Raw genomic sequence first — 26,145 nt, forward strand, 5'->3', positions numbered from 1 at the left:
TTAGTAATTATGTAGATATATAACACTTGATTAATATGTTAATTAAACGTTACCAGGCCAATAACACAAAAATACAGATTTATAAATATATATTTTGCTGCTTGAAATGAAGGCCAGTACCTTCAACGCGGTTACTGTTTACGTTAAAAAACGTATACGCAACAGTTCATTGGGCCGAAGCAGAAACCGGTCCGCCTTTGTCCGTAATTCCTTTGTAGGAACACGACTTCCCAGTAGCAACATGTATGGTTGACTGTACGATAATAATTAGCGGTGGGCTGCTGTGGTGGACAGCTGACTAAAGGGGGGAGAACGACCGATAAACAACTATCAAACAGTACGGTACGAGTATCTTGCGCAGTGCGGTCCGTGTCTGACTGTGTAGGCGCACGTCGCGGCCGCTTAATACTTCTTTGTTTACATCCAACGCGATCCTTTGTATTCTTGGTAACGCGATGGAGAACCAACGCATTGTCTCCGACTTTTATTAACACTCTCTTATAAGTCTTGTAGGCTCTGTATGTGATAGTGAAAGTAATGTAATATTAGTAAAAATGATTGGAGACAATGAAGAGTCACAAGTGACAACTTCATCGACAGAATTCTCTCTGAATCTCTGCTTTGAAGACATAAACTACTCCGTCAGGCATGGCATCTTCGCTGGTGGTGAGATATTATAAATCTCTTTCATATTACATTTCTAAGGTTCCCATTTAGTTATAAATTGTTCATGAATAAACGATAACTTCTTTCATAAAACTTATCAAATATATGACCGAAAAAATAATATCTGATTTGTATCAAGATGTTGTGAAAGAAACCGTAAAGCGATTACGTACCTGGTTTATCAACAGCCGAACACACAATTATCTTTTTGTGATAAAGTGAAATAGTATTTCATGAGTGATTCTTACACTAAATGTGAATAAATAAATTTTATTACATATCATACCAGACTTCTTTTAATTATCTACATATGTACTATGTGTATGTGTACTTAAAATAATTTTAGTAATTAATCATTAATTAAGTTTAATTTATCGGATCAATAGAACTTTATATATTCCACTCATATTGTTACAAGTTATCAATACAAATTTGATCGTACTATCGATATGTCAATAAAAGGAAACTGTCCAATCTATTTTAATTTATAAATTAATATAGATATATCTTATATAAAAATGGGTATTTTGTCCGAATAGTCCGGGGTTATAATATATATAGATGTGCATAAAAAGTTATATTATGTTTCTTTTAATGCACGTAAAAAGTAAATTAACTTATAAATAATATAAAATAATATCTACCACGAACTATATTAATACAACAAAAATATCCATATATTATTATTGTGTCCGTAAGTTATGTTGTTAAATAAATAATATATTGTAATTAATATTACCCAATTGATTTAAAATCTTGCATAATTGGTGAACAAAATTAAGAAAATATGAACAAGAAAATATAATTAGTCATCTAAAAAAGACATTAATTTATTATATTTATAAATTAATATGCCCTATATTATTATCTACATATATTCCGAATCCCAAAAGTAGATCATTTAAAAAAAATTAAAGCAAAATTATGACTAAAAAATTACAATAACATAGCTCGTCAAAGATATCACATATTAAATACAAAAAACATAATTTATTATAACTAAAGTTTATTAAAAAATAACTAAGCGAATTAACATTTTTAAAAGGCCGGTAATGTGCAGATAATTCCTCTAATGCTATTCATGTATAGACACTAACAACATCAGAGCCCACCATGTGGTGATCACTTCCCCATTGCGTGAGTCGCATGCTCGTTTACCATTAATTCGCATAAAAAAGAACCTAAAATCCCGCTAACCTCATAAACATTAGTAAAAGTGAATACTTATACATTTTTACCAAATATAGCTTGAGGAATACTCAATTAGTGAAATTATTATATATTACGTTTAAGAATTATCACGTAAAATTCAACTTACAAACAATTCCCGTTATCTTATCGATTCTTCTATTTCAAAGCTACGCTCCCTCTATATTAGCCCATAAACTATACATACGAGTATATAGACATTTATTTAGGAGTTATTTTAGGGTTATGGATGATTACTTATCATAATATATAATAGGGAGAGATTATCAGTAATAGAGACAAGCTCACCATATTGCTTGCAATATATCAAGTCGACCTCTATCCGGTCTCCTTTGGGAACCATCGTGGTTTCATTCCTGATAAATTACCACGGTGGGCCAACTTCTTCGAAAAATCCATAATATACTTTTATTTCGATGTTTTGTTAATTTGATAATTGACGCAACAGGTGCATATATCAGATGATCATCATCATATCAGCCTTTAACTGTCCACTACTATGTCTACTAAGGTCTTTAGTCGCTTAGCAGGCATGTTGATAACCGCAGTTAGGTTTGATGTTTTAAGAGAAACGTCCTTCGATCATTAAATTCCCTTAGTCGCCTTTTACGACAGCTACGAAAATGGAAGAGGTTACCCATTCTATGCAGGAACCACATTGTGAATATGTATTACATATACTATATATATATATATATATATATATATATATATATATATATATATATATATATGTATATATATATATATATATATATATATATATATATATATGTGTGTGTGTGTGTGTGTGTGTATATATATATAGCAGCATATACAGCTGGCAGGTGGAAGAGTTACATAAAATAACTTTTGTTACTGTGTCAACAGCTATATAAATAAATCTATTCTATGTTATACCCCATTGTTTTCTCAGTGTAATCTTTTCTTGTGATTGTTTGTATTTATAATAAGTTTACTAATGTTATATTTTTTTTTTTAAAAACAATAAAGAGTATCTATGTATCATTCAGGCAAAACAGTAGCGAAAAGCATTTATTACCTAGCATCTAGCATGTACATATAGTACAGGGTGAAACTAAAATCCTTAGTGAAACTAAAATCCTTATCCTTAGCATATAATTAAGATTCTACACATGCTATAGAACATATTAGGGCTGAAATATTATCAATCAAAAATTAAAAAAAACGTTTAACACAACAATCACCCGTATTGTAGCAATATTCAGTTTCGCTGATAAAACACTTCCTTCAAAGGATGCCTTCAAAGGAGGCTAATGATTTAGATTTCAATCTTTGTAACTAGTCCATTTGTAAGTTGCTCCTATAAAATTTAAAACCATATCTATGTAAGTATAATGTAAACACCATAACTATATAAACTCTTTGTAACCTTTAATTCCCTATAACGTAAAAATATTTTTTTTTTATTTACCTTACCCCCTTTTATATTGACAACATCTACATATGTAACGTAACTACTTCTTCCGTTCATGTTCTATAGAGCATAATACAATTCATACAACCTCTATTAAAGTTTATACACATGAAAATAGAAAATTTTGAAACCAAACCAAATAAATAAACAGTAAATTCACCATTACACTTGGTACTCAATTGCGAAATGTAATTGGCTCTTAATATTAGGGAAACGGTATTCCCTAGCAAAAAAAACCTCTACTAAAAGAATAAATCTTACAATTGTAATACTAGTTAAATTAAATTCAAGATAAAATACGTTATATTTAACTATTACTTCCGCAAATTTATTATGGTATCATGCCTTAAATGCCTTTACCTACATATTTGTATACGGAATTGAAACATTAATCAGGGACGAGTATTCAGTAATTCTGTTAGATTCCTTTGACTATTATTACAACGATCCTATAATAAATGTTTTCATGCTGTCCTGGTTGTAATTATAATAAAAAAAATATTGCATTCGAGAATTTTAGAGGTATAAATGAAATAGTAACCCCGTCTGCACTATTGTAGATATACGCTGATGGAACACCAGTGAGAGATGATAGGTGAGGATGAAAGCAGGTCAGTCGGCCCATCTTGACAAATTCGACAAAAAATACCATGATAATTTGCAGGGGAACCGCGTGAAGGTTGATTTGATATGGTATATTGCTATCAATGGGGCTGTTAAACTGCATTACTAATAAATCTTTCCCCCTATTGCAATCAATAGGTACCTGAAATATCAGACGGAGAAATTTATACCTTCCAACAGCCAGATCAGACAAGAACTGAACCCCTCAATTTACGGATCAAGGCGAGAAAGTTAATCCCTATTGCTAGAAATATACCGTATCAGGTCGACCTCCGCGTGGTTCTCCTAGAAAACATCAAGGGTCGAAGCCTATAATAATTAATGTTATAGAAGCCTAGCGAATCCGTCACTAAGGATCAAGAGGCCTGCTTTCATCTTCATTACATAGGCCGTTCTCCAGTAATGACAATGACATAATTAACTAGAACTGGACATGTAATTTTGTAAATTATGAATAAATTATTTCTATCTGTAATCAATAAATGATCTATATCTGTAAAGCACCACCATTGTACTATATATCGGCAATATGCCGATAAATGACGAATGTAATGTTCTATTTCCGTCCATAAAAATCCAAAGGAAAAAAAGTATTAGTAACAACAACTAGACACTTCATTTCTAGTGGAAGTTGATTTCAACCTCCATGCCGTCCTTTTGCTTACAAGTCGTAGTTATTTCCTTGTAAATACGTTACGATGAGCCAATTGCGCTGATTTTGTCTTCTCTTATCATAACTCAGTTGTACATCCAGTTTGATTTACATGAATAATACTTAGTGTTATTTACAAAAAGATAAATTATGGTTTTATATTCGGTAACGTTTATGGTTTCGCAATATTTATTTTCTTATAATTTGAACTGAATGTTTAGGTATACATTAAATTCAATCAGATAAACCTGAATTAAATTAAGTGGTTTTAATTTAAGAAAATTGATCAAAAAACATTACTTTTTGGTTTGAAATATGCTTATCTTTGATATGATATAAATATACTTGTATTAAGCAACTATTACTTTAAAAGTCTAAAAAAACTCACATTTATTTAATAAACAAGTATTTTTAATCCATATACAAAATTATTAATAAGAACGCAAATAAATACGTTCTGAATTATTAATACGGTTAATTCTATTATCAACGATATAAATTTAAGTAGGTACCTACCTACAATAACTATAACATGTAAGATAAACGATTTAACTAGAATTAATATAATAAATTTCATATGTCCCATATGTATATATATGTGAGTATAATTATAAATATTTAATTTAAACATTCTTATTCGTGGCTTAAACACGACTAACAAACGTGGTGTCCTTAAACCAGCATAATGGACACGTAAGTAATTTCGATAACTTGGTTCAACCTTTGTCCCATTTGAACATTATCCTATTAATATCATAAATTAGAAAGTTTACAAAGATGAATGGATGGATAGACAATTGTTACTCATACACGCAAAAACTACTAGACGGCTTTAAATTAAATTTGGTATACAAGTTAGACGTATCCTAACTTAAGACATACTTTATATACTAATTCATGCAAGCAACGCCACGAGAAACAATTAATAAAAATAACAATTAAACAATAAACCATGTTAAGTATGCAGATGTAATTAGTATGTAGTTTATATTATACTTTGTATGTACAAAAGTCGATTGCTTGGGTACCTCTGTCCCATTCGTGTTTCAACCGTGAAGCAGTTTTGTTTGCACGGCTGTGTTTCCGTTTGAAGGGTGGGATATGGCGTGAATTTACTGGGTATAGAGGAATAACACCTGAGTCCTCAGGAATGGCAACACATGGGGGGTATCATGGGCAAAACAGTATACTCTGTTATGTCCATGGTACAGCTCATGTCTATAGGCGACGGTTATCACTTTCCATCAGGTGGACCGTCAGCTTGTTTGCCATTCTAAGTTGTATAAAAAAAACTTATCCTACAAATAAGTTTATGCTAATAATTTTAAGTGTTTTTATTGCAATGTATACAAATCGTATAATTGGCTATTTTTATTTTAAATAACAATTTATTTCATATGAAAAGGGTTAGTAGAATCTCTTATTAGAGATAAGCTCGCCTTTGTACATTACGTTTGTTTTTATCACTATGTTTGTGTACAATAAAGAATGATGTCAATCAGTTTAGGTGGCCCATAGTGACCAATTCACCAGGAATTAACTACAATGGTTTCCATCCATCATATAGGTCCATTTAAAGATTGATGTGACATAATATATATTGCTATAAATGGGGCTACTTATCTCCGTTACTAGCAATTTTTCATTAACATAATTCCCATCCCATCTAATTAAAAAAACCACAGATTTTAGTTTAATTCACGTTTTTGTTTGTTATACGGTGTATTGGTAATTTTACAGCGAATTCGATGATTATTTTTGCAATTGAACAATCGAAGGAAAAAATTATCTGATCTAAAAATATTTAGAATTTAGTAGTCAGTATGATAAATTTTACCTAGTCCAAGAACTCAATTTATAGAGTTCATAAACGCAATAAATATATATGCGTGTATTAATTATGCTAATAAAATAAAATACACAAATTAAAACAGTCCAACTGACAATCTATGGGACTTCGTCTACCACTAAACTACATTATCAACATATAAAATTCATAAACAAGATATTAAGTAACTAATGTATTTGCAAATCAAATCGGTTATGTAGGACGTAAGGGAAAAATGATACACAGTAACGATTTATTACTCGATTACGCTATAAGTATAGAAACTTCGATTAACACGTCTAGAGTACGGGTATTAATAGCGAAATGGTTCAATGAAATGCACTAATGCATAAATGTCAGTTTTATATCTAGATAATTATAGAGCATTATATTTTGTGAACAAGACCTCACTTATTTAAAAAAAAATAAACGCCTTTATATCATAATTTTAAAAATTATAAATATTCCCTATATGCGATCCTTTTTGTTTTACTAGCTTTGCCCGCGAATATATTATAAAAAACTATTTACATTAATTTTGTAGAGAATTTGTTTACACTTTTTTTTTACACTATTTATATCTAGTAGTGATTTGTCTACTCGACAATAGATGGTATTGAGTAAAAAATAATTTAACTACGAAGGAGGTAATTGTTTTCGTTTTTATAATTTATACTGCTCATACGTCATTGCGTAAAACGCTACCATACAAACGAATACACAAACATTAAAAATTTTTAATAACCTTTCTTTCCCAATCAGTATCACATGTAATGCTATATTCATAAGCTAAAGCCATAAATTACTTACATTTCTAAATTTATTAATTTACAGTTTTGTATTTTAAATAAAATTATAATTATTAATATTAACTAAAAATCTAAACATTTCTTGATTGAACAAATAAAATTATGATGCATTCATAAAAAAATTACGATGCTTGTAAACAATCTTATTTGAAAAAAGATGATACAAATTAATGAAATTCAGAATTGATTTACAATATTTTTGGTAATATTTTGATACATTTGATTAAACAGTCTCTAGCTGGTTAGAAATAAGTGCATAATTTGGTTGAATATTCTCCATTTTTTATTAAAAATCCCAACCAATCGTGTCAACCAAATTTACCCAAGAAGGGTTAACGTCAGGCTGGTTAGGCGGCGGGCAGTAAAACTAGACATCAAAACCTTGGGTAATATGGATAAAAACATATTATGCGTTCCCCAAAATTTATATAATTGAGATAATTCCTAATTTCTTCGTTTTTTAATCTAATTAGTAAATAGTCGATCAACCTCAAAGTAAATGCGTGTATAAAATCGATACTCAGTGTGTTTTTTATTTGTTTCTTTTATATTAAATTTGAACACATTTGATTACTGTCTCACCTAATCTTAAGTGACGATGAGGTCTAAAGTATTGCATATGGAAACACAGATGACAGAATAGAATTCCAATCGTATAGATCCGATATGAGACTTACAAGAGGGAAACTTTGTGTAATACAGAATACTAGACGATTCTAAGGTGGGAGAGTCCACCTTTGTCCTACCCTTAAATATGGCTGTGACTTTAGGTATTTTTCAATGGATAAAGATGGAATGGTACACCCACCTATGCTAAGAGAACACAATGGAATGGATTACCAACATTAACAACATTAGTAAGAATATATTTCCTATTAATAAGGATTTTCTATATAATAAAATTTCCTAAAAGTAAGACCTTACCTTACCTTAACAATCCATTTACATTCCACAGCTAGGAACGGACATCTTTATGCTATAAAAGTTATTATTATTTATTATTTATATAATAATAATATGTTATTACTAATTATATTGCATGTTTAAATGCACAATCGGGACTTAACGCGATGAAAAAGCTTTTAAATGGTAATAGTACCTATATACCTGCTTCCTTATTGCCGACGTTTTTGTACTATTTACCTGTGAAAGCTTTTTCATTGTATTAAGTCCTGATTGTCTATTTATAACAATGCGAAAGTTTAAAATTAATATTGCATTTCATTACATTTTGTTGTATATAGTATTTTTGTCACTCGTATATATTACTATGCAAAATGGGATATTCAAAAATTTTGACAGGTAATACAAAACAAATTATAGCCTAAATTAATTATTATTCCTTAACTATTATCTCTTATTTATATTGTTAATATTGATTGGCACCTCTATTGTTTAGGGTGTTAAAATTTTGCATATGTGACATTCGATATAAACATTTTATAAACAATAATAAGTTGACATTACATATTTAACATTTTAGGTCAAATGTATAATCATTTATTGTAATGTAAATTTAAAATCTATTTTAAGTTTTGCATCATCTCACTGTCAGAAAAAATCTTCGTCAATCGTCTTTCACGATGCATTGGTTATTTTTTACTATTATATTTCTTTCCGCAATTGCAGTTTGGAATTCAATATGGATTATATTAGAAAACTAATTCAAATAAATTAAATTCTAATTTTTTAATGTTTGCTACTTGCTTTTTCATAGCATAGGGCTTTTTAGTTATTGTAGTTGTGAGTTATTTATTTGTTTACAACTTCGTCTCTTTTTAAAGGGCGTAAATGCATCCTGAACAACCTCTCTGGTACTTTCAATGCTGGTGAGCTGACAGTCATCATGGGGCAGTCAGGTGCAGGGAAAAGCTCTCTCATGGATATACTAGCTGGCTATACGTAAGTATACATTACAACATCCTCTTTATATTTTCACTAATTTTAATCCACAACTTCGGTCACATGAACGGTATAAGTTGTTACACCAGAATAGTGATGACATTCTCTATCCCAAATACTAGTCGTATACCAAATTTCATGACGATTGATGAACTTTTAATATGTCAAGATGTAACAAACGGACAAACTTAACTAACTAACTTTCACCTCTATAATATTAGTAAGCATAATACCGTATATTCATATAAAGTATTCAATCCAAGCCCGTCCAGCTGGTGATTTAGTAACAATAATCTATATATCTTTGCAAATTTTTACATGTATAATAGTAGTAGATATGCTATTATCAATTTGTATATAAGTATTTATTACAACATATCTATTATAGCATAGATTAATAGAAACATAAAAACATTTTTATAGGATTTGGAATGAATATTGACTCACCTGGTATAAAGTGATAATAGTCTCCTATAGATATAAAGAGAATCATGGATTTGATATTATAATTTTTTTAATTATAATATTTTCCCCCCATACTAATCCATAATATTTTTAACTTTAAAAATTTTGGATACATTTTTGTAATAACTGGTCATATGCATATTTCTCTTATTTACCTGTAAATAGCGATGTAGATTTCACGATAATTAAAGATTTGTATTGTAAATAGTATATAAAACTTATTGTGACAACTGTTTGTCATCCCAAATAGAGAAAATAAAATAAATGGTCAACGTCACGTAAAAATCATTGGAAAAAATTCCTACTGTCTTGTTTTATTAAAAAAAAATTATTAATTAACAATTTCATTTTATACAAATACTTATCACTGATCACCTCAGTTCATTTAACAGTTACAGCACAACTCAATTATATTATCTTTAGTACAACACACAACTACGACTGAATACAGTGGTTGGTCCAGTTCTCTACATCCATCCACATAAATCGTGCCCAATTACACACAAATCGGGCATAATCAGTAATATATATACGTATATGGTATATATACATTCTCTCAAAAATTTTTTTTTCCTTACATTAATCATATTTACAATAATACTAAAGAAAAACGATATATTTTACGCGTATTCTTAAAATTATATTTTATATTATATTATATATTTTATTGTTTTTTTTTTTAATATGTATTTTACTTATTACAGAGCAAGTAGCTCAGTTATTCATAAAAACGTTAAACATTTATTAAACCTATTTTAGCTATTCAACTGTTTTGTCTCTTTTTTGTGCTATATTCTCAGTTTGAATTAAAATGACAAAACAGTGTAATAATTAAAATAAATTTGTAAGAAATTTTAATTTTCATGAATAAGAAGTGAATGTAAAAAAAAATAAACTAAATAAAATATCAACGCACAGTTGAAACTACTTGATAATTTTTCATGAAATCATCCCAATTTTAATGCCAGCGAACGGTTTTGACCCAACCAATCTAGAACAATACCTCAGAGATTGTGATTCTAAGGCAGCTTTCTTCCAGGATGCAGAAAACTGCGTTCTTAGATACTGCCCATATAGTACACCGTTTTTTCTCCTTGGGGTCCTGAACTCCAGCCGACTGTCTGCCTTTGCTGAAGGTTAGCTGCTACATCTCCTCCTTTAGAAGGGGATATGAATTTCGAAAAATAATGATAAAAAGTGCCACACAGTGACACCAATCGCCTGACCCTTCAGCTAATAATGTATTATGAGTACCAATAGGTCCAACCAGGAGACATTTTTTTATATCTGTAAGCACAACCTATAATGTCCAAGTCCAAGCCAATTCAGAAAAGTTAGTTATCTAAATAGTAATAATATGAATAAATGAATAAATGAAATTTATTGCAATAAATGTGGTACAATAAGATGATATGGTAATATTACAATAGTTGGTTTCACACATTTTGTCGTTACTGACATGCAACAGTCATTACAAAAGTTATGACAAAATAATTCTTTATAATAAAATTAATTCTATAGCCATATTTATATAATTCAGAAATTTATATCTACTTATACCTAAATATTATTTTCAATATGTTGATTGACTATATTATTGCAATTATTATTTTTAATAAATTAAACGATAACGATACAAATTGAAACAATAAACAATAGTCATAAGCAAATTGTAAAACAAAAAAGTCAGTCTTTTATAATGTGTAATAATAACAGGATTATTTTCTCACAATTCCAGTAAGAGGTATTATCAATGGAGATAACTAGACCCACCAAACTATATCGTTATAATTACATATACATAGATAAATATAAGTAACATTATCTACATGATTATGAGTTTGTCACACATAAACACGCTCACTTACATACGTGTTATTTTCATTTCCATGGCAACTGCGAATAGGGGCGATGTCAAATTAGAAAATAATCAATCACAGATCTAACATACACCGTTGGTATTATTCTTTATTGTAAATTACTAGCCTTCTTACGAACTTCACTCGTATGAACGAAATGAATATATTGACCAAAATGTATCCAATGTCGTTTTACATTTATTCTATATATTTATGCCAAATCTTAACTCGATGAAGTCATTAAAAAGTCAAAAAGTACCTAACAAACGAAAGAACTTCAGTAATATTAGTAATTATATATTTAATATGTGTTCACCAACCTTTTTTTCTAAATATTCAAACTGAACAAAAATAAAGTCGAATCTTGATCTTGAATGTGTTTATTAATTTTGTACAAGAACGTCACAATCGAAAGTGTCAGATAAAAACATTATTTTTCTTTTTTTGTATAAAGGGCCAACAAAGAGTTCATATAACAGTTATTAATTAAACATTCCGCCACCCAAGGACTACTATAGTCCTTCACAATATAATAAACAAGTAACACAAAGTGAGATGATAGAAATCAAATTACTACATAACTGTTAGAAAAAATTAACAAATTTTAGTTATTCAGTGGCAGAGGGTACAACTTAGCTACAAGTCTTAAAGAAATTGTTAGCTTAACATTAGAATATATTTAAACCATTTGTACTGGACACTAGAGAGTATGATATATTTGCTACTGTTTGTTGTTTAAAACAAGATATACATTTATTCACAGTACTTGTAACAAGACTTTAAACGAATAATCCAGTACTTCTGTCTGACGTAATTTAAAGGTAAGTTGCAAGTCACCATGCAAAGATTTAATATGTGCATCAGAAACAATTAGTTTACATAAATGACATTTGTTACTTAAAATAATATGAGACTATAGATAGTTCGAAACCTCTGCATTCACTAGTCTGCCACCCACTCTTAGTATCTTTTGTTCATCAAGAAACGGATTAAGTGTATATAAAACTTACTTCTTTTGTGAATTTGCTTGTTGTGAGTTAAAGTTTCAATCTCATCTTTAAAATAGCTTGTGACCAACGAGTACATACAAGCAAAACAATTTTTATTTCAGAAGCAGTTAAATAACAATTACAATCCCTTCTAATTGAATTAATTTTGTTTTTACAGCATTGAATAAATGGTTTAAATATTTGTTTATGTAGTCAGTAATATCATTATTTTCAGTGATACAAATGTGAACTTTAACTTTTGTTTTAACTTCTAAGTCTGTTTCAGGAATATCTATATCATTATTTACAATATCATCGGGTTGACTTAGAAAATCAGTGCCGTTCGACCACAGTTTTGACTGTCTCAAATCATTCGGACTTAAACCTCGAGAGACTAAATCTACAGGACTGTTAAAAGGTGTCAATATGACGCCATTGACTACTATTTGTGAAAGTTAAAATTTTTGCTGTTCGATTAGCAACAAATGTTGTCCAAGTACCAGGTGTTTTGCGTAACCACGTTAAAACTATAGTAGAATCAGTCCAAGTGAACACACAATTATTTTGTATTCACAAAACAGTTGGCTGCTCAACATCTTGGCTAGTATAAATAGCACCACAAGTCGTGGCAATGTAACTTGTTTTACTGAAGCTACACGTGTTTTCGCGAAAACTAAATGAACATTAACATCTTTGGTATTCCAAACTCTGATGTAGACAACAGCAGCATAAGCAGCACAAGATGCATCGCTGAAGCCATGTAATTCTAATCTACTAGTAGTATTTGAAATGCTGAGCCATCTTGGAAAGGGAATGATTTGCATGTGAGAAAACTTATCTAGGTAAGTAAACCATTCAGTTTTTAATTCTAGTTGTAGCTCCTCGTCCCAATCCAATCCAGCTAGCCATAATTTCTGCATGAATAGTTTAAGAACAATTATAGAAGGTGCTAAACAATCAAGAGGATCAAAGAACTTAGTTATCACAGAAAGAACAGTTCGTTTAGTGACATTGTGAGATATAAATTGTAAACTTAGTGTTAGTTCAAAGTTGTCAGTTTGTGACTTCCATTTAATACCTAAAGCTTTAATAGCTTTTTCTACTTAATAGTGACTGAACTTAAAGAATCTCTTTTATCGTTCGAAATTTGATTCAATACTAGTTTACTATTAGACGACCATTTATGCAAAGGAAAGCCACCTCGAGCTAATAATTCAGTTAACCGATTTTGAAGAAATATTGCATTTTCCTCTGTTGACGTACCTGTTAACAAATCGTCCATATAGAAGTCTTCCTTTACAATTTCAAATTCTTTAGAAAACTCACCACATTCATCTTCAGCAAGTTGGTGCAGTGTACGGATGGCTAAGAAAGGAACACAAGACCAAACGTAGGTTACTGTAAGTAATCTGTCCTCTTCATTAGGAACATTGAGAGATTCACGCCATACGACTCTTTGAAGATCTATATATTTTTTAGATACAAGTATCTGTCGATGTATCGACTTCTGTATATCTACAAATAAACATATTTTGTGTTGTTTCCATCTTGTAATGAAGTATCGAATATTTTGAAGAAGATGAGGACCGATAAACAATTCATCGTTTATTGATTTTTCATTTGCAGGTTCAACACTACCATCGAAGACTACGCGCAACTTTGTACTCAAGCTCAACGGCCTAAGGACAGCATGGTGAGGTAAGTAGTATATATTTTTATTAGTATTAAGTTCATTTTCAGGAATCATCTCCATATGTTCGTGTGACAGGTATTCATCCATAAAGTTACTATATTGACTTCTAAATTCAGGTTTGTGTAAAAATCTCTTCTCCATCTGTTGCAGACGATTAATAGCCAAGGTTTGTGAATTACCAAGACTTGTGGAAAGAAACTCTTTAAATGGCAAGCAATCTATGTATCGACCATCATCGTTACGTGTGTAAGTATCCTTATAGTGTTTCTCGCATTGTACTTCTGATGTAGACATAGGCTTTTTGTGAGGAACGTGCTCTTCGATCTCCCAAAACTGCCTAAGTAACTGATTCACCTCCAATTTAGTATGAGCTACAGTCACATTGTGTACTTGTGTATCAGTTTGTGAAACGCTTCCAGACAGCAACCAACCCAGGCGAGAGTTAAGAGCAACGAGAGTGTTGTGTTTGTGCATTCCATCGAGAATTATGTGAGCATGCACGTCGGCACCCAATACAACATCTATAGGACTCGGCTTGTGAAAATCAGGATCAGCTAGATCTAATTGCATTGATGAAGGCCAAGTACCTTGTGGAAATTCTCGAGATGGTAGTATTGAAGTCAGTTTTCTAAGTACATAAGCGTTAACTTCAATACGTGAAAGTGATGGGTTTTTACAATGAATTGTGAGTGTTACTATAGACTTAGTAGTAACTTCTTGTGAGTTGGATATTCCAGTGATTTTACCAACTACAGGTGTGCGATCAAGATTCAACAGTTGTACAGCTGCTTCAGTAACAAAAGAAGCCTGAGAGCCCTGGTCTACAAGTGCCCTGAGAACGTAAGTAGAGCCATTCTTTGCCTTTACTTTAATTTGAGCTGTAGGTAAAATAACTTGTTTATTATTTGTTTCAGGTTTCGTGTTAGCAGCATGACAAGACGTAGAGGGACTCTGTACTGACTCATTTCTCTCAGTTGTAATCTCTGGTTTGTTAAGAGTTGTTAAATGCAGCAAAGTGTGATGACGTCGTCCACATTTCTTACAGGTTGTGCTTTGCCGACATTTATTCACAGAGTGACCCTTAATCAAACAGTTGAAGCAGATGTTGTTCGTTTTTATAAAATGTTGACGTTCTGATACGGTAAGTGTAGCAAATTTCTTACAATGACAAATGTAATGGTTCTGTGAACAATATGTGCAAGTACTATTTACTTCAGTTACGTAAGTTTTGACAGATGTAAATTTTTGTGGTGTGTATATCTTCTTTGACAATTCTTTAACTTGAGTTGAACTAATCATTTCTAGTGTTCTGAATCTATTCTCCAAGAAAGAAGCTAAATCGTCATAAGTAGGAATCTCAGTAGAATTACCAAGAGACTGCTCCCAAAGCTTATGTGATTCGGAGTCTAACTTTCCGACAATGACATATACTAAAATAGCATCCCAGTTAGAAATACATATGTTGAGATTTTTCAACGAGTCAAGACATTGACTAGTAGTGTCTAATAATTCTTTGAGACTTTTAGTTGATTCGCCAGCTAACTTCTTTTGACTTAATAAGTGATTCAGTATATTGTTGACAATAATCCTTTTGTTGTCGTATCTTTCTTCCAGCTTTTTCCATGCATCGAGATAATTAGCTTCGGTAAGTGTGAAATTCTTTAATAATTCTGCTGCTTCCCCAGTTAAACTAGACTTAAGGTAATGATGCTTTTCAATTTTAGACAAACTGTTATTATTATGTATCAATGAAATATATAAATCTCGGTAGCTAATCCAATCATTATAATCACCAGAAAATACTGGAAGGGGTATCGGAGGAAGATGTGGTCTCGAGTGTGAAGATGATGCGATGGTGATGGTGTTATTATCATCAGTTTGAATTGATTTTGTTTCATGTTCATATAACCAATCTCTTATCCAGGTCTTGAGATCTAAGTAAGCCTCTTCAGTAGAATTATAATTTTCCTCTAGATCGATATTACATGATTTTAAATCCGACTCTGAATATGTAGTTGTAATGTACTCATATTGTTTATAATATGATGACCAGTACTCACATAGCATCTCTAAACGTGCATCCAAATATCCTCTTGTAATCTTAGCTCGAGCGCACTTCTTCGTGTTAGTTAGTAATTTCACAATTTTATTTGAATTGTCCAACAACATTGTAATACGTGATCTAATATCTTCTGTCATTGTGATATGCAAACAACAAAGTCCGATATATATATGTGAAAAAAGTATTGTACACTGAAGTTGTGAATATTTATGCGTTTAGTACTGCACTATATTTATTTATTTAATTATGCGGCTATCGAAGGACCAAATGAACAAAAATAAAGTCGAATCTTGATCTTGAATGTGTTTATTAATTTTGTACAAGAACGTCACAATCGAAAGTGTCAGATAAAAACATTATTTTTCTTTTTTTGTATAAAGGGCCAACAAAGAGTTCATATAACAGTTATTAATTAAACACAAACCTTACTACCTTTCTGTAGATATGAGTATATATTATATATTCATCGAAATACGTCGAGTTCATGTTGTATTTTTAATATACTTCTAATGGGAGGGTAAGGGATTGTTAGTAACGGGGCCAAATAGCCCCATTACTAGCAATATACCCTGTCAAGTCGACCTCCACGTGGTTCCCCCTGGAAACCATCGTGGCTAATTCTAGTTGAATTTGTCAAGATGAGCTAACTGACCTGTTTCATCTTCATCTATCATCCTTCACTGGTGCCCCGCCGGTGTATACTAATAGCCCGGGTGGGGTTACTATTTCATTATCACCCATAAAAAAGTACTGCTCATGTCTATAGGCGACGGTTACCACTTTCCAATGGCATTCTAAGTTGTAAAAAAAAATATATACTTCTAATATAGCATATAGGTAAAAATTAAAATTTACAAGAATTTTATTATTCCGAAATATTTAGATTTCCCAAAAGAAACAGACCCTCAAGTTGCCTTTACTTTGTTTACATAAAAAGACTTCTCTAAACCGATTTTGATAATTCTTTATAAGAATTTACTTCCTTATTTTGTCTAATGTTAATTTTGTTACAATAGACAAAATGTATACATACCGATTTAATTATTTATTTAAATATTCAATGTACAACATAAACTAAAAATGTACAAGATTTTTTTTTATAATTTTGCTTATTATATAAGTATGTACTCGTATTTATTTCAGTCATAGCTAAGTAACTTTAACTCTACTTCAACTAATTTATCTAATCTAATACAATTAGACCAATTAAATAGCTTGCATTAAATACTCTGACAGGATACCAGTGAGGAATGATAGATGAAAACTTATCATCCCTAAATATGGAATAGTAATCATACGGCAAAGATTATTCCATTATCACTAACTAAAAATAAAAACTACACTTCACAAATAGATTCGATATATCGATGATAGGCATTTATTTATTTTCACAGTATTCATTTACCAATATAAAGTTTATATATTAGATAACTCTAAGTTTACCTAATATCTCAAATAATATAAGTATTTGAGAAAAAATTCATTTAAAATTGGACATACAAATTATCTTACTAGACAAATAAATAATACAAATAAAGAAGTCGTTAATTATACAGATAGTAATTTTATACATAGAAGGCATATGATTTTATACATAATATACATACAAGGCATAATATAGTGAAATAGCAATTTGTTCCGTAACAATTTTATTCAATGATGCCCATTTCAATAAATATTATCTCACATTTCATTATCTATTAACAACAAGGCAAGTATGATTACAAAAAGTTTGTAAAAAAATTATTCAAATGGGCCAGCAGATTATGCTCCGCAAAATAATAATATCAATCTAAAACACACATACGCCAATGAACGTCGAAATGTTATGTAGGTACCTCATAATAACGATATGAACGAATTCAGAATTTGTACGTGATTACTTAATGTTGTCATAAAGAAAAAATAAAAATAATCAGACAAACCAACTCCCCTAGACAAAGTAGAAACGAATCTCATAATAGAATCGTTATGACTAGTAAATCCATGTGATAGAATAAGATAGTAACGTGCGCTATCTTGTCCTTACTCATGTGAACGCTAACGGAATCGATTATATAAATAGATTGGTTTGTACCTTGTCTAGGAAGGTTTCATTTGAAAGTTGCTTCAAAAGAAACCAACGCATTTTCATCCACTAAAAATCAATATTGCCATAACCCTAGAAAGTTATGATATAAATATTATGAATCACTATATAAATCTCAACTGTTTATCTCGTCTGGTACCTATCTATATATTGGTAGCTAACAGCGTCAAAATAATCGATATCATGGTCTACTAAGCAGATTTATATAAGCACAGGTATAATGAGTATAGGTACAAGTAAATTATCAATCAATTTGATGCATATTACTGTTTAACATTTTATTATAGTATTAGGTACTACTTCTCACATGACTGCATCAATTTATGAAACTATTAATACACTTATAGCGTACATTAGCTACTTATTCCACGTAGTTGAAATATGTTAACTGACTAAAATAAAAGTATCTCATGTGTTTCTCTAAATATCTAGTTATATATTTTTCCAAATACTAGGTGTATGTGAATTTTATATCGATTGGTAAAGCGGAATTTAACTATTCATTTGCCAAAGGCTAGTAAACAATTAAACTCAATTTCACATAAGAATAGTATTAAACAGAGCTAAGTAAGAATCTATCGAATTGAGTGAAACTATTTTTCATCTTCTCACTGTGTTTATAACTAAATTATATATTTTCTTAATAATAATATCTAACAATCCCATGTTACGATGTTCTTTCACGCTACTATTAAAAACCATTTAATATTTGTAAGTTTATGTTGTTTCCTCCAACATAAGAAATAGAGCCAGTAGATGGTAAACAATATTTGCTGGATAGACTAACAATAATATATAATTGTATCAATTTGATATTGTATTGTATTAATTGTTAACTGTCCACTGCTGGACATAGGCCACCCCCATAAGAGGGCTTTAACAATAATTGCCATGTTTGGCAGGCGAATTGGTAACCGCAGTTAAGCATTAGTGCTATCTTAACAGGCTGCAACAAATAATTAAATTTAATAATATTATATAAAGATTGAGATTTGTATCATATCACAACTTCTTATAAATATAAAAAAAATATTATTTTTAACCAATTAATTAATTTAACCATTTCAAAATAAAAAATACGCAACTTAACTATATAATATGATATCTCTATTAATTCATGAAGCAAAATAAATTACTTCATTTTTTATAAAAAATCTTCATTCAGATTATCGATATCAGTGTTGAAATCGAAGCTTAGCATGCAAGCAAGGAAGCTACAGATTTAATAATAACAATAAGTACCACACAATCATGCCAATCGCCTGATCCTCGAGCTAAAATACCCTGTATTATGAGGAACCAGGTAATGACCACTGAAGGACACCGCCTAGAACACCCAGACCCAATCCAATTTAGAAGAGTTCGTTTCCTAAATTGACCCGATCGAAAATGATTCCGGGACGTCAATGCGTAAAGCAAAATGCCTACCACTACATCAATGAAATCAAGAAGCAATAAGACTGAGATACCATGCAGTCTCTGTACCAAAAATCTGTTCCGATGTGTTCTATAATTTTCTTCTAGTCATATTTCAATGTCATTAATATCATAGACCTGACAATGTCTGCATTATTTGTTAATTTGCAAAAGCAATTACTACCTATTATGTAAAGTATGGACCAACTTTTATTTAAATATTCAAATAACTTTAACAATAGAATGTTTACATCAAGGGCGAGGTCTAGGCTAGGTTATGTATATGTTGTAAGAGTTTAGTTTAATTGCCTTTTTAAAATATTGATTTTTCAACTAAATCAATATTTTGAATATGGGATAATAAGTAGATCTCTCTCTTCAGTCGTACTCTCTTGACAGAGTGATCGTGGTTTTTACAATGATAGTGGATCGTCGATAAGGCTCTCCTTCGCGATTGATGTCCTCGCAATCTGTCGCTGTATGTAAGTACATACGTTACATAAATAAAGATCTGAAATCTACCTTAAAATAACTTTATAACGGACCTGTATAAACATTTGAGATTATTAAATTTGTTATATATTAGTAAGTTAACTTCACGTTAAGTTCCTTGCAAGGTAAGCTAGTAGAGTGCTAAAGGCATCTATCCTTTCGTTGATCTTTAATATCTCATATCGTGCATACATAACAGCTCCGAAGACTCTCGACTCCTACTTTATTCTCTCCTTGCAGATATTTCTTGCACCATCCATTTCCATTAATCGTTATCTACTCGTACATGTTCGCCGTTTCTGAAATTTCTTTACTTCTTTTTCAAATAAAACACGATCTTACATTAAGCCATTTTTATGTGTGACTTTTGCGACATACTATTCTATAAATTTAATTACATATAAATTACATTAGTAAAAAGTAATAAACATTCGTAGGTTATTTAATTTCTAATAAAGCTACAAGTAAATCATTCAAAGTGCAACCACAGGTAATAGATAAATCAAAACTCCACGTGCAAATCATTAAACAAAGAACGAACAATTGTAATCATATTTATTCTTATTACTACTACATTTAACTTACAATGGCAAACAAGCCAACGGCCAACCTGATGGAAAGTGGTAAACATCGCCTATAGACATGAGGAGTACCATGGAGATAACAGAGTATACTGTTTTACCCATGATACACCACATGCGTTGCCATTAAATATTATGATGTAGTTAACATACTTACATATTTCTGTTCTTAGAACATTCCCACGTCGTTCACAATCATGCACTTTATATATATCTACTTGCTTACCTGGCGATTAAAACAAAGAAAATAAATACCTAGTTACCTGTGAATGAGATAATAAATCCTTAGTATTATTAACCTTTACGCAAAACTTTATTAGGTACTTTCTTCTCTAAAATCAAACAACAACAGTATACCAAATAATTTTGTTCAATGTGGTTGTCCTCTTTATTACAACTCCCTTCTCTCCGCCCCCAAAGTACCCTTAACCTTTGCCACTGCACCGTATTTAAGACTAGAGCTCTAATTGTTTATCAAAAACCCAGGATATGCTCTTTTAAAGAGCATATCCTGGTTAATCTTATTACAGCTCTACAGTTAGTATTAAGTTGATAGAGCAAAGATTCTTGTGGATGTATTAAAGGAATATATAACATCTGTATCTTAAGTTTGTTTTGTACCATTACTTTGGATTTGCCTGGTTGATTTTTAATTCTAACTAGGCGCTCTCGATTTAAACATTTCAACTTTCTTGACTAAAATAGTTATTTGAGATCAAAGTATCTCTGATTCGTGATTTTCCGACCTCGTATAGTAACCGTACTATTTCAATCATCCTTTGCTTTCTACGTAATAGTATATTCATAGTATATTGAATAATTTGAGTGACAAAACACAGCCCTATCGTATAGCTCTCTTCGGTTTGATATTTTGACAGTCCAGTTTCACAATACTGGCAACATCAAGATACCGTTATATATTAAATGCAAATATATTTTTATATTAATACAGTTACGAAAAACTTATCTGAGTCATTTACTTATTTTTATCATTAATGAATTATATTATGGAGCTAAGGAGAAAGTTAAAAAGATTATATCTTTAATTGGAAACTTACAATTGCATTACAAAATTAAAATAGGTATTAATTTAATTTCGAAATAAAAACTCCTTTTAAATATACTGACAACTACAAAACATGAAATCTACTTTATATGGTAATAATATCCTGGTAACTGGATTTTCACCAAATAAATTAGGTTGACAATCGATTATTCCGTAATATTAAATAACTGTAACTTGTATATTTGGTATAAAATAGCTGCTCGGCCTGTTTGCACATTTAAAGTGTACTAATATTTATTAGTACACAATATATTTATATTGTGATCAAATCTTCTCTTTTTTTAATCCATTTTTTTTTTCACTATTTTCGTACGACTTTCCATATTCTTTTATGTAAAAGAACAAGGTGTCCTATTTTACACTAAGTCAGACTTGAAATTATTCTATGATTAATAATATAATGTATTATATATGTATATCCTGATTATATGATATGATATATATGTATATCATGATTTAAAAAAAAATAAAGCATTGAAATCAATCGTTTTAAATTTATATCGGTTCAAAATTGGTGAAGATATCTCTTAACAATCTTAGAGTATTTATTATAAGTGTAGGTATATTCTTTGTATTACTGTTACTAGTGCAATAAATAAATTTAATAATATTTATTTTAATTTTTATTAAAGGAAACCAACAGCTGAAAGTTGCACTGCACTATAAAAAGAATAATAAAAACAAAATTATAATATAAAATCATCATTAAATTTAACAGAACCGCCAACTAATTTTTCTATACTTAGTGAAACAAATATTGAAGTATTGGACAGACTTAGGAAAAAGTTGGAGCTTATGAACACCGTTAAGCGTTGCAAAATATTGTACTTTATTCACGATATGAGGAATAATAAGTACAGAATACTCCAAATAATCATCCGAAGCAACATTGCTGGTAAAAGAAGTGCTAGGAGGAGGCGTCACTCCTAGCTGAAGAACCTACAGGAGTGGCTTGGCTGCACCACCTCGCTCTACAGAGCAGCAACTTAAACAATTAGGATTGCCCTTATATTGTCTAACCTCTGATAGGAATGGAACTCGAAGAAGAAGAAGGAGAAGTGAAAACAAATAGAAGAAATAAGGTGGCATTTAATCTTAATAGTTTGGTTGGAACACGTAGTGAGAGTTGATAGTGAAAAATGGGGACAATCAATTAAACCATTGCCAATCTTACACTAAAAAAAACTTTAAATAGAAGGAATACCTCCATTTTATTCGAGTGTCTGTATTTTAAAATTATTCTTAAAACTATACTTAGTATATTACGTATAATATAAGATATGGCTTTTATTTTTTTATAACATAGAAAGCAAACGAACCTGCAGTTCCCCTGATGATAAGTGATTACCACTGTCGATCAGACCCCATACCTATCATCAGAGAAATTGTAGGTGTGTTACCAGCCTTTTGAAGTCGCCTAAAAGGACATACATACCTTAATCTTAATTAGCAAATCGTTCTTAATACAGTCAGGACATTGACCTACCATATATTATTTGATTACTCATTTTGATACTCAAATTGATTGTGTCGTAAGCAATAATTATAATATACTTATTAACACAACATTGACTTGTTATCTATTTTAACGTTTATATTAAATTACCATAATTATGAAACTATATAATTATCATGTATTATTTGATAAAACATTTAGATACCTATTACATATTTTGAATAGCCAATAGCTTGATAGCCATCATCATGCAATACAAAACTATAAAAAGTAAGAAGCATCATCTTTTACCATCTTTATCAACTACACTCGTGAAAGAGGTATAAACACAAAAAAAGAAAACAAAATATATTTGACGAATATACAATGCAAAAATAGATGGACGGAGATCTAGATTAGGCTATTATAAACAGATGAACCATGTTTTATCTAAGCTCCTCGCTTACTCTTCATAACTCGTCTCATGCATACACGTCGGACCCGGAGTGTGACTGAGATACCTGACCAGAGTCCGAAGACTTGACTGGATTCAAGAGTCTCCGAAACCGGTATCGAGTTATTAAGATGCAGAAAGCAAAAGATTTATGTACGTAGACATAGGCACCTTGGGCGTTTGGTTCTATCTGTTTACCACGCAAGGGACTTAGCGTGAACATAGCTAAATAACTATATATATATATATATTTAAATAAAAAAGAATCATCAGAAATCTTAGTGTATTCCAACGATACCAAGACCACCAAAACGGTACCATTATTTTTATCTAACACTTTTTTTGTGTATATGTTTCAATCCCTTTTACAATCGATAAGATCACTCCCATGTTGGATCAACATCATATATCACCATATACATATATAGCGAAAACCCAGAGCAACTATTACCTTTAGGTCAATGACACGCGAAAACTTGTTGTCAACAGACACTCAATACGTAATATGAATGCAAAATATATATAAAAATGTTTGTTAGGCAATATCTACACACCGTAAAAAAAATATGACAAAATTATGGTAAATCAGCAGTGTTTTATTCTGCTGAATTACCATAAATTTGCTTTCTCCAATCCTCTATATAAAGCCTTAATCTCTTATTCCTCAAGAAAACCATGAGAAGTACCGTAGGTATCTCAGAGTGATTTATATATATTGTGCATAGTGTGTGGTGTAGTGTGTGTCAGGTATGGGCAGACGTGGTAAGTGATAGTTACCAGTTTCCATCAAGTGGACCATCAGCTTGTACGCCATTCCAGGTTATATAAAAAGTTATTAGATTCTCATCATCATGACTTAATGGTACTGAATCAAAAGCATTCGTAATGATAAAAACATTTTCACCCACTACCATAACTTTAAAGTAATTATTTTTATTTTTTAGACATATGGAACCAAAAAATGGAATTTGTGTGTACATACCCTTACTTACCATTAGAACAAGCTGCTACTAGCGTTATCAAGTTTAAAGTCCAATCACATTAGATACTGTTTCGCTTCTTTGTTATAGTTATTCATTCATAATATGTCTACCTCCCTCTTTGTTTGATATCTACCTACTAATGAATCATTGGATACATTTAAGTTTTTATGATAATCTATGACCTAGACAGCTTTGTGTAAACCCCTAAAAAAAAACCTTGTTTTCATATTTTTATATTTATATAATATGCTTTTCTCTATAGTGTATAATTAGTTACACTCAATATTCATAATATTTTACACTTCATGGGTATAATCTTTCTATAACTTTTTTTTAGAATCAAGATCATTTAATCATTAACTGTTTCTAAAATTATTTAGTTCCATTTTCAAAAATATAAACGAAAGTCTTCTTATTTGTCTACAAACAATACATAATGGAGTAAATCGGAAACTAACCATTTATGTTGCTTTGTAGTAGTAGCTCTTAGGAATTTAGAACACGAGGAAATATTCATTCATGGCCTCAACTAGTTACGTTCCAATACAAGCTAGATTATTAAAACACGCAACACGTTTGTGCCTGTTTGTGAATCATGATGATACTACATGCGCCCGCGACTTTGTCCACGTAAACAATGAAGGTCTGGACCTCCAGTGACATTGGACGAACAGAAATGTAATACTACACGTATACCAAATTCCATGGCGACCATCACCAGTAAATAACAAATAAACTCACTTTCACATTTTACCATTTTACTTTTCTTTAACAATGAAAACTATATTAATTTATCAGTAACATCATCATCACTGTCCTATCCTTATTCCAATTATTATTCGGGATCGGTGTAATATGTTTTTTATCCATTAACAAAAAGATTTGACTTATAGATAGTCTTATGACCGGCCGCCTGCCTAACCTTAATCCTCTTTGGGAATAATTTATCAGTAATAATAAATTATAAATTGTAATTTATTTATTTAATATTTATAATAAAGATAAATATTAGTAAAGATTATATTTAAAGATGAAATGTAAATAGATAGACAGCGTCATGAGACACATGTCCTAGCGGTCCTATATAATGTCTTTAATGATCTCAATTCTCCTTCCTACCTTCGTTCCCGGTTCCAATTGTTACCTCCTCCTTCCAGACCTAGACGTCTTTGTCTGAACCAGTCCAGGGTACTGAAGCTGTAAAACCCATTTTATGGGTAATTCATTTGCATATCGTGCTGTACAGCTGTGGAATAGACTTCCCGTGAGTATTCAGAATAGCCCGTCTAGCAGTTCCTTCAAAAAAAGATTAAAATCATTCTATCTTTCCAATTTAGTTTAAATATAACAATGATTACAAGACTGTCATCATTGTGTTCTCTTATATATTAGACTGACCAGAACCAAGATAAGTTTTCCTCAATAATTTATTA

At 30.6% G+C, this 26,145-nt stretch overlaps 1 protein-coding gene and 1 long non-coding RNA gene across 4 annotated transcripts in view; both read left to right on the forward strand.

Moving 5' to 3' along the window:
- Nucleotides 1–345: 345 nt before the first annotated feature.
- The window catches only part of LOC113512312 (ATP-binding cassette subfamily G member 4-like), a 43,283-nt gene continuing 17,483 nt past the window's right edge, over nucleotides 346–26,145 (forward strand). Inside the window, exons 1-2 of one of the 3 annotated variants that reach the window (XM_026896110.3) lie at nucleotides 346–666; nucleotides 9,011–9,128. In XM_026896110.3, coding sequence (XP_026751911.1) covers nucleotides 555–666; nucleotides 9,011–9,128 — 230 coding nt within the window. In that variant the 5' untranslated portion in view covers nucleotides 346–554. Of the gene's footprint in view, nucleotides 667–8,037; nucleotides 8,084–9,010; nucleotides 9,129–26,145 lie in introns of those variants that run through there. The other 2 variants (XM_052900101.1, XM_052900102.1) reach the window with 2 other exon arrangements.
- LOC128201862 (uncharacterized) lies at nucleotides 12,153–16,497 on the forward strand. Its single transcript, XR_008253479.1, has 2 exons — nucleotides 12,153–15,275; nucleotides 15,749–16,497. It is a non-coding gene; the product is annotated as an uncharacterized LOC128201862 (long non-coding RNA).

This window comes from Galleria mellonella, unplaced genomic scaffold (genome assembly GCF_026898425.1).
Source record: "Galleria mellonella isolate WM207_F2 unplaced genomic scaffold, CSIRO_AGI_GalMel_v1 utg64, whole genome shotgun sequence".
In the NCBI taxonomy this organism is placed as follows: Eukaryota; Metazoa; Arthropoda; class Insecta; order Lepidoptera; family Pyralidae; genus Galleria; species Galleria mellonella.